Source organism: Mytilus trossulus, chromosome 14, assembly GCF_036588685.1.
Source record: "Mytilus trossulus isolate FHL-02 chromosome 14, PNRI_Mtr1.1.1.hap1, whole genome shotgun sequence".
In the NCBI taxonomy this organism is placed as follows: Eukaryota; Metazoa; Mollusca; class Bivalvia; order Mytilida; family Mytilidae; genus Mytilus; species Mytilus trossulus.
In genome coordinates, this window is record NC_086386.1 from 62,979,495 (window position 1) to 62,996,651 (window position 17,157).

Genomic DNA, 17,157 nt, shown 5'->3' on the forward strand with positions numbered 1-17,157 from the left:
ACTCAATTTATATTTCTACCCTTCTTTGGTCATTATTTTTTTATCACATTTATATATTCTATATATATATATATAGTACCTAGAACCATGTTCGAAAATATCTAATTTGATTATGTATTTCCTCCCTGATCGAATAGAGAGACGTATGTGTAAAAACCCAGGTAAAACATCGAATGTTTTCTTAAAAAGTCACACATTACTTATGATTTAAATAAAGTTTTAACAAGTGTGCCAGGAAATCAAGATCAGGAACACTTAAAAAACAATTTCTCTTGTTGAAAAGAGGGGTTAAAGATACCAGAGGGACATTCATACTCAAAGGTCCAAAATAAACGCCATGGCTACAAAATAATACATAATTAGACGTTATTACGAATTTATACATGTTAAAGCATTTATTGATGTCAAGGTAATCATTACACTCACAAATGGAGTAAAACTAAACACAAAAAATGAAATAACAATGGAATAAGACTAAACATAAAACACAAAACATTGGATTAACAAATGGAATAAGACTAAACATTGAACATCGGAAATACCTTTGTTGAATAAGCTTTGTTTATGTCGTTTTTACCATGATGGTATCGTCAATTGAACTTCGACAAATACTTTTTAGTTGGTCGTTATTGTCTTGTGTTTTTGTGTTCCCTTGCAATTTTGATACACTGTATAACATGTATAATAATTTATCACATGTACCAAGTGTATAATTTAATACGCCAGACGCGCGTTTCGGCTACCTAAGACTCATCAGTGACGTTCAGATAAAAAAAAGATAAAAAGCCAAACAAGTACAAAGAGCATTGAGGACCCAAAATATCAAAATGTTGTGCCAAATACGGTTAAGGTAATCTTTTCCTTGGATATGAAAATCCTTAGTTTTTCGAAAAATTAAAAGTTTTAAAGCATGAAATTTATAAAAATGACCATTAATTGATATGCATGTCAACGACGAGGTGCTTACTACTGGGCTGATGATACCATCAGGGACGAAACGTCCAACAGCAGTTGCATCGACCCAGTGGTGTAAATAGTTATCAAAGGTACCAGGATAATCATTTAATACGCCAGACGCGTGTTGCTCCTACCTAAGACTCACCAGTGACGCTCAGATAAGAAAAGTTAAAAAGCCAAACAAGTACAAAGTTGAAGAGCATTGAGGACCCAAAATTCCAAAAAGTTGTGCCAAATACGGCTAAGGTAATCTATTCCTGGGTATGAAATATACTAAAATGAGCAAAACTACAGCACAACCTAAGAAATATATTTTTAATGTTTAAGATCCCCCTCCTGTCCTCTTCATGAACAGTATTATCACGGCGTGTTTGCTGCACATAATTTCAATTTCAAAGTTTTCTTTAACCTACAATGACTACCACTGTAAATCTTAGTATTGAGTGACAGTATATAGAGTTAATTAAAATGGATGCCAAGATTTCGTTATTGTCTGTCTGACAGGATTTATACAGACTAATCAGCAGAGTCTGATCCGTGTTCCGAATATGAATAATTTCAAAGCTGTCTATAGCAAAACATTTCATTATAGACATTATTGTCGAAATATTTGTGGTTTAATATTTCATAATGATGATTTAAGTAGGAATTATACGTTTGAATTGGGATTATATTTGATTAAAAAAAAGTAGTTAATTCATGTAGAAAAAGCCACTATTAATGACGATTTAGTACAATCAACTTGACAACATTTGGTCGTTAGCTGATTACTAATTCACTTCACTGTTCAGTTCACTAGCAAGCTCGGAATCTATATACAATGCAGCTTAACCTTTTTTTTTATTTGGCGTACAAATAATACATTCATCTTTATATATATATTCACATACATTGTCTTTAAACATGTTTTACTACTACAATGATATGGTATGCCAAAGAAAGATAATAAAATGCAAAAGATAACTGAATGTCATCGAACGACCTTCATCAATAAAAGAATGTAATCAATTTCTTTTGCTAAATTGTTAATAACATATGTTTTTTTTTAAATTGGTTTGCTAATTCGGGGGATTTAGAATCAATGTAGCGTATTTTTTCAGATTTAAGTTTTTACTAAGACTCTTATGGAAGCATTCATAGTGATTGATTTTACATCAGTAACAATTTTGTTCATTACTTCATATCATTATATCGGCCATTTGTATCCGAGAAAACAAACGAAATAAATAGTTCAAGGAAACATCTCGAGACTATTTACCTTGAAATTGAATACTTATCTTAATCGAAGTAAGAAACAAAACAAAGGGATGCTTAAAAGCATTGGTCAGATAAAGATAATACTCATGTCTTAAGAGATTAGAAATATTTCAAGACGACATGACTAATAGATACTAAGGAAAAATACAGGTAAAATGTATCCAATTCCGTCAGCAGGCAGGTCTGGAACTAGTTACCGTATAGCGGGTTATTTTCGCGGGGTGCAAATTTTCGCTTATTTTCGCGGACAGAACTAAATCGCCAAAATAAATTCCGCGAAATTAAAGGTGTGCATACAAAGGTATTAATAAAAGTTTTCAATCCGCCAAAATAATAACCGCCAAAATATTTCGTATACCTTGTTCAATGAAAATCGCGAAATTTTACACCCTCGAAAATAACCCGCTATACGGTACTCCAACGTATACTTTGGACCCCCTAGAAACGGTCGAAATAAACGAACTTGTCTCCGTTGAAATCTGCCTATACAGGTCACTACATGAACATGTTCAAACCAACACAAGCAAATTGAACAATTTGTTGAAATCGTATATGATGACAAACAAAGGTAGTATACGGAAATGTGAGCTAGGATTTACTGACGGAAAACGTATTGTGTCGATTGAAACCGTGTAATTATACAGTGCATTCTATTTGAATTGCTTATATAATCATATGAAGTTGTTAAGGAAGGTCATTCCACCTCTGCTGACATGATTGCGTTGATTGATGGACTGATGTTTCAAACTTTAGTGACAAATATTTTACACTGAATCATTGATTGGATAACGTCCACTGAAAAAAACATTTCACACTGATTGAATGTTTGTTTTACTTCTAGTGACAAATATATTACTCGGTCGACAGACTCGAGAGTGCACGCGATCACTTTTTGCTTTTTTTCTTCCTTGGTTTGTAAATTCAAAATTGATTTTCGAGTTTTGAACATGTGTTACTTCTGTTTTGCCTGTATTTATAACATGTATTCTTGATTAAATTATGTAAACTTAATATTAGGATATGCCATAACGTAGCACTGATAATAATTATTATTTTAGCATAAATCATAATAACTATTTTTCTTATGTTTACTTTATGTATATCTTAACTGTTTATCTTAACTATATCATAATTTAACGAAATGGTTTTACATTTGTATCAGTGTTTATCTGTGTTCAATCCTTAGTTACTTTTGCTGAAAGAAACTGGTTTTTTTATTTCAGCATAGTATAGTGAGCGAAAAACCTTCCAACTATGGTAGTGTTGTTTTATGGAAGGACACGTCAGAACCTGATTTTTCTTTTAACCTGATGAGCAATTTGTGTGAGGCCATGGTGGAGGCAGACGGAACATGTGATTTTATACAACGTGCCTTTTTAATTGTGTGTGGTACATGTAAGTATACACAATATACATAATAGTTAACAAAACAAAGGTATCACAATAGTGTGTGGTACATGTAAGTATACACAGTATACATAATAATTAGCACATTCAATGTGATAACTATCGATGACAGGTTTGTTATCATTCATAACGTATAGGTTTAATTTGATATCAGACCTGTTTCATATTGAAAATGTATCTTCAGATGTTTTCGAAATGCAGAATACCTTAGTACAAAAACAAGATTCATTCATAAATGTAATTTTCGTGCAAAGTGAAATTGAAATATAAAAAGGTTCACGGAAAACAGGAAAAACTAAAAGAAAAACAATATCATTTCGAAAACTTCACTAACACCTTTTTCAACATGATTTCCTTAACAATGTTAAATCCAAATTATTATTTTTACATGAAAAAAGACATTACGTTTTGCTGCTCTGCATTCAGTCATTGTTGCATTGTTCACAATTCAAAGCGTATCAATAGAAAATACAGGTATCAGAACAGATTCCAAAAAGGGAGACAGGGCCTTTATTACATAATCCAACTAATGTATCACTAGTCTGTCAACACAAATTTTGTGAGTTCGAATCCTACTAGTAGTAAATGTGGTTGAGATTGAAATGGGGAAAGTGTTAAAGAGACAACACCCGAATAAAGATCATGAAACAGCAGAGAGCAACCAATGGGTCTTCAATAAATCGAGAAAACCCGCACCCAGAGGAGTGCTGCAACTAGCCCATAAACACAAATGTGTATGGGTTCAGTACAAATATCAGTTGGCCTGCCAAAGATTTTGTTTCTCTCCAGCTTCCTTCACCAATAAAGACTTATGCTACAAAATATTCAATATAGCTAAATTAGGATTTGAACACTAATCGATTAATCTATTAATAAATAGGGGAGAGGCATCAATTTTAAAGTTTAAACTCCTTCTTATTATGACAATCAAAACTTTGAAAAGAAGATAGCATTCAAAATTACATTTATGACATCAAAATTGTTCGGACTTAAACATGACAAAGGTTGCTTGCTGTTTCAAAATTAATCGCAATAATTGTTGATGTGTTATAATAAAATTTAGTATTTGAAAGTTCATCATCAACAATATGTTGCTACGTAGATGGGTTTTATTGACTTTCTTACAGTGACCGCCTACAACATGACGCCAATTCTTGTGTCTTTTATTCATCAATTTCGTTCTGCTAATTTGCTTGATTCAAGGAAATTCAACAAACAAAAAAATCAAAAACACTTTTAGGTCTTCGAAGAAATATGCATTTTCTTTATATCTTTATATAACAGTTGTATTGTCTTGTTGTTTGTTCGTTTATATTTTTTATATAACTACAACATTGTATACGAGAGTATTTATATATTCTGTAAATAAAACGATGGCATTTGGTACCAGCTGATAAAGATAGATAAATGATAATGTGTTCTTCATTTACTAAATAACAATGTCTGATTGTCTATTAAACGTCCAGTGTCAAATACTTCATGTATACTCACGAGGATCTGATTTATATGATAAAATTATATTATTAATAATATCCTAGTGGCACATCAGATAAACTAAATCGATTTTAAGTTCACATTTTCTTATGACGAGCACAACAAAGTTATTTCGCTGCTGGCTGTTTTTATATGCAAAATCTAATGACAGTTTGCAAATAATGACTAGTATTTAGTCCTAACTAAAGACTGACACATAATGATATCATATTTTTCATCATGTTGTGATTGCGACATTTTCAAATGTCTGGAACATTTATCAATAATTAAAGATCTCTACGGTGTAATTATATTTCAATTATTGTAATACAGTTTCATTTTTTTTATTTACACAATATAGATCACATGTAGGCAACATCATACTATCTTTATATCTATAAGTTATATTTACATTGGCCTTACTTTTTGACAACACAATCAATACATAGCACAAATGATGCAAATGGAACATTATAACCGCACTGACTTCATTTAAAACTAACATCATTGGCCAATTGGTACACATAATTATCCAATTAACCATCCGTCTGACCACCCTGGAGTTGTGAGTTTGAACTCCGGATGTTGCAGATAAACACAGGTGCGTTCGAATCCAATGATAATTGACCAGGGTTTCCAATGAACTTCCGAACGTCGTTTGTTCTTTCCGACTGATTTATCAATAAAAAACTGGCTGCTATGATCTTAACAGTTATATTGCCGAAAGTGTAGTTAAACACCATCAATAAGTCGATCAAGCAAACATGACAGTTATCGTGCTTTAGAAATAAAACTCTACACTACCTTAGAAAAATATTAGAATCAACAAGAACATATAATTCCCGATGTTCTAAGTCCTTAATGCATGTGACGAATAATCAAAGAGCTTCATTTTGTTTTCATAAAAAGTTATACCACAGAACAAAATTCGACTGACAAATAGAAAAACAAACTGACAAAACAGTTATTTAACGTGAGAGTACCTAAATTGTACCATATTTCACTTGCTATTTTTTTTTAATTTAACTTTTTATGAAAGTTCGACGTTTATATAGATAAAAGATCACTTGATAATTCCATTCATTTCGCGTTTAATTGTATAAAGGTATAGGAAGATGTGATACGAGTGTCAATGATCCAACTCTCCATCGAAATAACAATGCATATTAAGCAATGTTGATGAACGTGTAAATGGCTTTTATACAATATACCTTCAAAACTTCCGTTGCTTTTTTGTACAAATTTGTACTAGGTGCAATTTAGATACTGTTACATTACAGGAAAAGCAACTATTACATGTGATCCCCATACAAACACGAACACAAATGAAGGTGAAATTAAATGATATGCAACATATATTTGCAGGGCCAGTGACGGTGTTGACAGGAGTTTTGATGTCCATGCCGATCGCTATGATGATTATTGGTATAAAGTTTTATTATTTAATCAAACATAATATTTTTGTCTAATTTGTAATCTATAATCATGTTTGCATTGGCATTCTCTACAACAGCACACGACAAAAATCTAGGACTGTCAAAGATGAATAAATACGAGTTTGGCTAACATGAAAGATATCAGCGCAGACACTAGTCTCTTTTTCAAATAATCTCATATATAATTTTCGATACATCTTACGCAAACACAATCTTAGCAACATTTAATATTGAAAACAAAAAATATATCATTTAGAGCATATGGTACTGCATGATTAAAGAACATAAATATTAAATACAGACAATTGTTTAAAAATCGGGATAAATAATAAGAAAACACGATAATATTAAATCTCGGAAGATGACTAGACATACATTTAACCTCTTGACAGGTATTTCCTTCACTTATTTTATGGTGAATTTCCGTTCATTAGTAAAGTTTGATCTAGTTACGTGAGAATTGTTCCACCTGTATGGTGTGTTCACAGTTTGTCCGCATATAATGTATTTTCATACGTAAGGTTTTTTTAATAAGCGCGTTTCCAGTGTGATAAATTTTTGTAGGGGTCGAAAATCACTCTTCTTTGATTGACCAGTCGCGCTTTTCTTAAGCGTTTTTAATATGGTACTTTTTTGTTAAGGTCGACAATCACTCTTTCATTAGTTGATCAGTCGCGCTATTCTCGAAGCATTACAATAAAACTGTTTTTTTTTTGGTTTGACAAATGACCCTTAGCACGTTTGGTGATTCAAATATTATGAATAGGTCTGACTTCAATTTGAACGCCAAGTGAACTATATATCAAATTAAGTTGATGTTAGCAAAGTGGCATTTAAACTTAATCCTTTGGAAAGCCAAACCAGTTATCAACTCATGATAGTGGTGGGAAATCTGGCTAAGGGCATCTATGCCAGCGGGTAGAGCAATATGTGTGTTTGTAATGATTCGTCAGTGTACATGTATGATTGGGTAATTTACAGACAAAAACAGAATTTTTTGGTATTTCATTCCAAGCAGATGTTTACATTGTATAAGTACTGCGTATGTTTTATAGGCTTGTTATTCTATAGATTTTACAAGAGTTCTTATTGCCCATTGCTGTCATTTTTTAAAAATTAAAAAAAGTGCCTCAATGTTCTCTTTCATGTTTTCTTGTTCTGATTTAATCTTTTGGTTTTTGACTTGTTCTCTTTATGAAGAAGATGTCTTCCTATAAATCTTTTATGTTAAAGTATATTTTTTGCATCCTTTTTTGTATCATACAACTTACAAATTTCTACGTATGATTACATGTCAGCCTTTCAAAAGGTTATGTTAATGCATGAGGCAAAGTTACAAAAACGCGCCAATTGCAAGATATTGATAGTGTTTTGTTTTATTTTTATTTTTCGTTTCCGGTAGGCGCAGAGACTATATCATTCAGTTCTTTGGCATATTAACACATACAATTACATGTCTAACTGTCAAAATTATCAGAAACTGCATGAAATTAAGAATATGAGTTGATACGAAAACTAAAACCAAATTATGGGTAAATGGATTTGCTGAACCTTTCTAGATTTTTCCTCAACATATAGTTTTTATAATGGTACGTAACACCACCATTAACCGTATATTGAAAGATGCCCGTCTTTTAACCTAATATGAAATATACACGGTCTCCACATGGTTACTTTAAATCAATCATATTACTAGAAATGTATAGGAGGTAAGATAATACATTATTAAAGATTGCAATCGTATGTTCTTGTAGGAGTAAAATATCTGGAGGACTGTCCAAAGGAAAGAAAGCTACCAATTTATTTACTCGTTGGTGGATGCTTTGGAACAATAAAACTAACACTTATGATGTGTAGTCAGATTCGTCTATTGAATGACGAAGATGATGAGGATTACCACGACGACAATGAATTGGCTACGATTAGCAGGATGGCAAATGTTGGCTTAACAATATTCTTGTCGATTTGGTTTGTTTTCGGAAACTGTTGGTTTTTCGATATTTGGATACCAAACTTCCGTTCCCCTCTTCATGAACCTAAAAATTGGTGCGATAAAACTGTTTTTAATTTCACATATTATCATTTGATTGTATGCCATACAATAATTGGTATTGCGTTGTGTTTGGCCTTTTTGTTTTGTTGCTGTTTTACATGTGTAAAATGCTCTAATGATGTGGAAAAGGGGTAACCCGGGGTATTATTGTTCAAAATATATTTATGAAAAAAATTAGGTCAACCAGCATGACTGAAACTACATGTTTGGCTTGATTAACCTTTCACGTCTGAACAAGGTAACCGAAAAGTTTCTTTTGAAAATATTGAAGGCAGAAAGGTTCAAGTTACCGATCTAGCTACCAATATAGAACAGTTAACTAAGGGGAACAACTCTGAAGTTAAACAGACTGTGTTTCCTGTCACTGTTAACCTTTTTTTTGTCAGATTGTTTCTGTTCTCATATAATGATATTAAATGCCATATGCATACGCATTGTTGTGATAATTTATAGATCAAGCTTGCAAAGTTAAATATCTATTTTTGATCTTTACTTATGTATGAAATTCTAAACATTGATGTTCAATTAAAACATTATACCAGCTTCTTTTCTTTTTCATTATCTTTGTCATCACCACATATAGCATATCCGTATAAATGAAAATAACATATGCTACGGTAACAATGAATAAGGTGGTAGCTCAGTGTTAATTTTAAGTCATTTCAAGTAACCTGTAGTGTTAATTTTAAGTCATTTCAAGCAACCTGTAGTGATAATTCTTAATAATTTCAAGTAACCTGTAGTGTTAATTCTTAATCATTTCAAGTAACCTGTAGTGTTAATTTAAAGTCATTTCAAGCAACCTGTAGGGTTAATTTAAAGTCATTTCAAGTAACCTCTCTCCGAGTAGTTATCCTCTCCAGTGCTTGAAATTCGTGTTCTTTAGATAAAAAGAGATTAAGACTATGATACATAACTCAAATAGTACTTTCAATACTTTCAATTGTTTAGATAAAGAATTTTTTAAAGTGAGAATACCCAGTTGCTTATTTAACAATAATGGTAAGGACAACAAAGTTCATGTCGAGCGTCGAGAACGAAAAGTGACTAAAAGACATATAAAAACCATCAAAAGGGTAATTGTAAATTTAGATCTAACGAAGTTCCTTCGAGAGCGCCTGTGTCGTGAATTTTATTGCTGTGTCAATACGGTTTTGTTTCTACTTGGTATATGCCACATTTAAAAAATCATAGTCAGTAAAACTGAAAGAGTTCACAATACGGTTATGTTTCTTTAACTGAAATTAAATAGTTTCATTTATTACCATGGTTTTTACATTAGAGAAAAAAAAGATGAATACTTGCTAAAACATGTAATTTTTGTCCGTGTTTATATATTTGTTCCTATTTGACTTCAGAAATCTTGCAATGCATCATGCTCACGAATAGAGTGAAATGTAAAACATCAACATAATGACTGAGCATTTCAAATTAAAGCCACACAGAAAATACTTATATTTTCCACTCCATTATACTAAAAGTAAATTTAGAAACTATATATGCTAATACATCTGATTTTTTTCTCAATATATCACTAATAAATTGCTAAATTCTTAACAATGACGTCTTAGAAAATGATACCATTCAGGATTTGCTTCTATAAGTAACAGCAACTGACAACAAGCAGACATCGAATTATAGACATAATTAGAAAGAAAGAAGATTATTTTCACATCCCTAATCTACTACATATACAGGTAATGAATGATTAGCAGTATTATCAAATTGTTTATGTTTTCTTGATTGAATCTGATTTTTTTCTTCAACAGTGCAATCAACAGACTTTATGTCGGACTTTCTTCCTTATAATGGGATGTAAATATAAACAAAGATGTGGGGTATGAGTGCCAATGAGACAACTCATAATTTGTAAGTTAATCATTATAGATGACAGAACGGTCTTCGACACGGAGCCTTGTCTCACACCAAACAGCAAGCTATAAACGCCCTCAAAATTAACTAGTGTAAAACAGTTCAAACAGGAAAACCAACGGTTTAATCTTTATAAACAAACGTCGACAACCACTGACTATCAAGTTCCTGACTTAGGACAGATGCTAACAATTGCAGCGAGTTTCAACGTTTTGAAATGTACCAACATTCACCCTTCCCTGAAACAAAAGTGTAACATCATAACAAAGAAAGAGACACTATAAAATATCAGCTTAAATGGTTGAACTCAATACAAATAAAAGACAAACTAGTGAACAACCAGTATTTCGATTTATCTTATAACATTGACTATTTTATAGAATCGAACACACTGATTCTATCAATAGATTTTTGCAGATATTTGTGTGAACACATCGTTGGGAATGAAGACTTCGTCGAAAGAATCCGATTAATGAATACAATCCGTGATAATTTATCAAACGGTGAGAATGATACAATAATTACAAGTGGGAGCTTTGGTGAGGGACTTGAGATGATAGGTAGTGATTTGGATGTAATGCACTCAAAGAATATGATGTTTTTGAAGAAGCAAACATTCAAATAAATCGAAATACCGCTCAGTTCTTGATGGAAACTGAAAATACACAGCCAGGTTTTGTACAGTTACGTTTTTTGCATAGCAATGACAAGTGTATATTAGAACTCTGTGAAAATATAAAAAGTCATAAGTACTTTTCAAATGTGTTGTTTAAAGAAAACTTCATAGACGACTTGTATTCATCTGTACGTGGTCCGTGTCTTTCCGACGAAAAGGGAAGGTTTGATCTTGCATACTGTTTACATAGTAAATCGTGGGTAAAACCAGCACAGCCATGGCTTACACGATCTAATAATTCATGGCCAGGATCTTATGTCAGATACAGTGTTATGAAACATGGCGTTCTGTTTGTACCTATCGGGGCAAAAGGGTCAACAACTGAAAATATAGAATGGCGACTTTCGTTTTCTGTCGGTGAAAAATTTCTTATCTATACATTTACACATGCACAATTTCTATGTTATGCCCTAATGAAAATGTTTTTAAAAGACAAGATTGATATTGACTTATATTGTAAAGATTTGTTATGTTCATACTTCATGAAATCTATTTTGTTTTTGGTTATCTGAGGAATTGCCGACATCAATATGGAGACCAGAAAATCTGATATCGTGCTTTATGAGATATTTCAAGAGACTTATTTATTGTGTTGAATACTCAGTTTGTCCACATTATTTCATTTCCGAATATAATTTGTTTGAAGATAAGATGAAAGGAAATGTTCGAGAAGTACTCTTAAATAAGCTGCATGTTATTTACAGTCATGGTTGGGAATGCATTGTATTTCATCTGTAGCATTTAGCACTTAGCATTTCACTTTCAACTTATCCAACAGAAAAAAAGTTATGTGCATAGTTTTAGTACAGAAAAATTACTAAGTTACGTCAATCGTGCAGCGTATAGCTTGTCATTTTAATGCTTCAGAAGATTTATGGGGAAACGGAATACACATGATATTGTCCAGAAACAGTTCAAAAATCAAAAACTTGTATCTGTACTATATGTCAAGGATGTCATCAGAGACATTACAAATAAAGGATATATACGACAACAAATCGATTTATAATCAGTACAAAACTTGTGTAAGTACATTGCTTCATGGTTTATATCACGATTCTGTATCTGGATGGCTCCAGTTAGCTTCGTTATTCTATAAAACAAAGCAATTCAAAGTTGCCTGGAAATTATACGGTATTCTTTGTTAAAGTGTTCACCGGAAAAACTGTATCCACATATGAAGATGTCATATTTCGATCATATTTTTTTAGATACCCATATATATAAGAAAATAAATGTTGTTCATCTTTGGAAAATGCTACTTGTAGATTTTGTGATGCTTTATCCAAATTGCATGTCAACACCAGATGAGTTAGATATTGACGTAGTATTGTCAAAATTCCGTATTCCATCAGTTGTATATGCTCATTTTCTCTGCTTTCTTTGTCATTATCATCTTACCGATCATAGAAAATGTCAGGAATCAATTCTGCATTTACAAACGACTATAGAAGAAAACTATTTGATATCAAAGGACATTATGGATGGCGTTTCCTACAATATTTTGGGTATAACATTTCAGTTAATGGAAGACAAAGAGTCAGCAAAACAAGCATTTATTCAATCTGTCAGATATTATCCAAATGTAGATGGCAATTGTGCGTACCGGCGATTGATAGATATATCTGTCATACTTCATAATTGTGTACCTCTTTAATGGTTAAAATTGTTTTCAAATTTTAATTTTACCGATTGTGTCGTATTCCCTTTTGTGACATAGTGTGGATTATGCATGTATAGAATAGTGAGTAATGTATGCATAACAGAGAAACCAAAGACTTGGACCCGGTCCTGCTCCTGTGACTCCTGTTTAAGACCTTCACCTAATCTGACAATAATCAATCAGCAATTCTAAGTTTAATAAAGAATAACTAAAAAGCTGATCGTATTTAGTTAAACCTGGTGACATTTTGATAACACGTTTTTTTTTTACCTTAATTCCTCTACTTGTGTTATGTTATACAACAAGCTATCCTAATTCTAAACAAAAAGACTATTTACTTATTTATTTAAAAAAAAATCACAATATAAATCATGCATTTGACCAAAACCCCAATTTAGCTATATTAACTATTTGCACTTGCTAAAGACTTTGATATGTTTTCAACTTTTGTTTACTCATATACCATGTATACAGAAATATATAAATTTGTATTATATTTTGTGTTCTCATAATGCTCATTTGAGATATCTTGCATATAATATTGTACGCCAGACACACGTTTTGTTTACAAAGAATCTAATCCTTGCGCTCAAATCAAACCATTTACAGGATATAAAATGCCAAATAAAGTAAAGTTTGAAACCATTGGTGGTGAGAATTTTCTGCTGATTTTGCATCAGCAGTTAGTGTAACATATTCCTATAGTAAAAAATATCCTTAGTATTTCCAGCGGTTGAAAGTTTTATAGACATAGCATTTATAAATATAATGTTACTGCTTCATTAAATTTCCTGTGTTGGCTTCAAAGAACAATGATCTTACCAAGAGAAGAGACGTATAGTCTGAGACTTTATATGTGTAATATTTCACTAGAATAAGTGAGTACATAATTTGGCTCGAAACACTTTGGATTAAATGGACCTTTTATAGACGAATCTAACATATGCAGTACCAAATTCGATTATGTCATTACTGAGACACCCCCTTAATCAATTAATTTAACCTTTTGCAAAACGTGTTTGTTTTCTTGTTTAAATAGTTACATATTTTGTCATGCCGGGTCAATTTGTAACTGAATATAGGGTGTGTATTTCACTCTTCCCTGAATATCATACATGTAAATATAAAAATGAAGAGATATTATATGAATGACAATGGGAAAACTATCCAACAAAGTTCAGATGAAGCAGATCAAATGAGAGAAACCTATACCATAGTCCTTAAGTTTGCGATTTTCCTTGCATAGTACTTTTCTAATGTCTAAGAATTCCAATTTGAACCAAAATATCTGCCGGTTTACTTGCAAACAACAGGACTAATTTCATAATACGAACTTGACAAACAAATACCGACTTTGTATAGATTTGCATCCGTCGGCTTGTGTCTACAGGGTACTGTTATTTCTTAAAAATCGACATTTAGGCGTGAATATTGAAGAAAAATGTTTAAAATTATAATCTATACTCATCAAATGTTATAATAATGACAATGCAAAAAGGAAGGTTGTATATCATACAATAAATCAAAACAACTAAACATACACTTTAGGATAAAATTCGATCTATGCTATAATATAAATGAAAAAGTAATAAAAAGGAGGCAGCTGTAAAACAATAATAGAACGACAACTATAACCATTGATACACTAGGGTTAAATAAAATTACGTTCACAAGTAAATATAATGTTTTTGTAGTAGGGAATTACTTTTATTAGAAAATTAATACATTTCTTGTTTATAATACGAGAACATATTTGTCTTTATATTGTTTTTATCATGATATCCAGGTATGGAATTAAGCAAAGAAAACATTTATACCTCATCACTGGCATTGGCCGGATTTTAAAGTTATATGAAAGTTCAAATTAAAATAAAAGTTGAATATGGTTTATATACTTGAAGTTTACGTAAGCTTTCTTGTAAGAGAAAATCAGTTATATAATAAAAATCATCATTCATACTGCTATTGAATAATTGTCTTCGTTTCTCGTATTCCCCGATATTTTCGCAAAGGCAGTGATCTAAACAAAAAGGTTACTCGTTTGAAATTAACAAGTCTATCACAAAGCGCAATTTTGAGAAAAGAAAACATGTTAAGGTAAAATTTAATTAACAATTTGAAACGCATGAAAAATAATATAAAAAAATGTATCAAATAATTTATTTTTTGCGTGCTCCACGGGCTCTGTGTTGGTTGTTTACCAAAGGCCCAATCCGGTAAACTGCGGAAATATACTCGCATTTGAATAACCTTCCGATCAAAAAATAAAACGGTGCGGTAAAATTTGAAATAAATGTCAAATAAAGACGATGATCAGGACGTATATGCATGCATTAGTTCAATCACGATTTTTACCTTAATTATTACTCGTTGTATATGTCTTTAACAAATCTATAACCTCGTTGGTGTATATAACCTGTTGTTGATGAATATAAACATATTACATAGATGGAGATAACTATTAAAGTCGACAGCAGGCAGACACATTATTCAATCCAATAGACACCTAGAGGTTAGTATAAACCAACAGCAAACACTGTAAGTTCTAAGAATACACAGTCTTCATTCACTTGTATTATATCCTGTCTTACATGTTATTTTCTTTTAAATAAAATAGTTTGTAAGCGGCATATGTATTTGACCTCGACCTCGACGAGAATGTACCCGAAGCAGATTATTCGGGTTTTTGTCACGGTTTGTCGTAATATAACGTAAGGATATTTTTTCTGATTAGTTTATGGCTTTGCTTCTGGACAAATGTAAATAAAGTAGCACATCATTTTTGACTGAGAAAGAAAAATAATTGTCTCCGCGAAAATTGCACTAGGGAATTGTATGTATTTTTCTTCTTAGTTGGTATTTATGTCAGAACGTGTTTGGTGTCTGTTATAAATAGTCAGTCATTTTTATAGAGTCGGACCGTCTTTATTTACAAATTTTAAATTGATTATTATATTAGATTCCACGTTTCTTGTTGACTACCGTATGTTGATAACAATATTCATTCGTCAGTCTGTTTGGTTTTAGGGGACGTTACTTGCTGTCTTTTGTGTTTTTGTTGGGCATAAAACCTACTTCAGCAAAGCGACGAATATTTCAAAAGGGATAATTTTGTATTATCCTTGCTTATGACTGCTTCGATAGATGTATTAAATATACGATCAAAACATTTCTTTTGGCGATTTTGGATAAAAATAAATATTCATAAGAATAAAGACGATTGAAAAATGTCTATCAGGAGGCAAAATAATTGTGTCCTTTGAAAGATCAGGGAACCAGTTAGAACATAAAATATTTAAAAAATGAAAACAACACGTTATAAACTTCATGTGTCTTAAGCGCTTTTCTCTATTTACCTTCTTCAGGGACGCTGAAAACTGAATATCTGAAGGTCAAGGATGTATAAATGCAAAATAGTTGGAAAAAATTACATGAAAATATGGCCAAATCTATCAATGGTAGCTGTGAATTAGGGAGTTGTAATTTCTGTAAGCATTCACATAACGTTAGAGCAGATTTTTACCCCGAGAAACCATTGTCAACCGTGGCGAAACCGAGGTTGATAATGTCTTTTAGAGGAATACCAATCTGCTTATCTCCCTTTCAGGTATATTTTGTTTTAGATTTTATAGTGAATATTCTGTTTTTACTGTCTATTTTTTTTTAAATTCAAAGTAATAAACCATAAAGTCTCGTACATAACAACACTGTGTAGTAATAAAGCACCACTCGATAAAGCGTCTCCGTGAAGGGCAGTATATTATTTACCATGGGATAGCGTCAATTATCTGCCTCATATTAGCCAATCAAAATGTTGTATTTTCACATTATTCATAATTACGTGAATTGTCTATATGTCATAAAGTAACTATCCAACTCGCGTTGAATGTATATAATTGTATGTTGAAGCTGCTGGTATAAGATATGTACATATCAAATAATTGTATGAAAGAATTTTACAGCAAATTTGAAATGTTATCTCTTAGGACAATAAAGATATATGAGAATGAAGACTCCCTTGTCGACTGTTAATCAAAAGGTGTATCTCGTCATTCATATAGACAAGAAACGAAAATCCAATTGACAATGTCATGCAGAATTCATTACAAAGATAGAAACTATTTGATTTAGAAATAAATGACATGAAACCATTATATTATACATTCGCACTTGAATACCGTCAATATAACACTACGAGCTAAAATCTTTTATCCCCCCAAAGAACGTTTTACTTTATACTTTTTTTCTTTATCATGCAACCATTATTCTTGTCAGTCAATACATTCTGTTATGAGCAAGCACGCTTTATTCATAATTTGATCTTGAATAAGTATCGTGAATTTTTATGGATCGATAGCTATGA

General features: G+C 31.7%; 1 protein-coding gene across 1 annotated transcript in view; it reads left to right on the top strand.

The window, feature by feature from the left end:
* Nucleotides 1-8,811, top strand: part of LOC134696533 (uncharacterized) — a 44,529-nt gene extending 35,718 nt beyond the window's left edge. Inside the window, exons 2-4 of the mRNA XM_063558374.1 lie at nt 3,438-3,609; nt 6,460-6,519; nt 8,285-8,811. Coding sequence (XP_063414444.1) covers nt 3,438-3,609; nt 6,460-6,519; nt 8,285-8,718 — 666 coding nt within the window. The 3' untranslated portion in view covers nt 8,719-8,811. The remainder of the gene's footprint in view (nt 1-3,437; nt 3,610-6,459; nt 6,520-8,284) is intronic.
* The last annotated feature ends 8,346 nt before the right edge of the window (nt 8,812-17,157 follow it).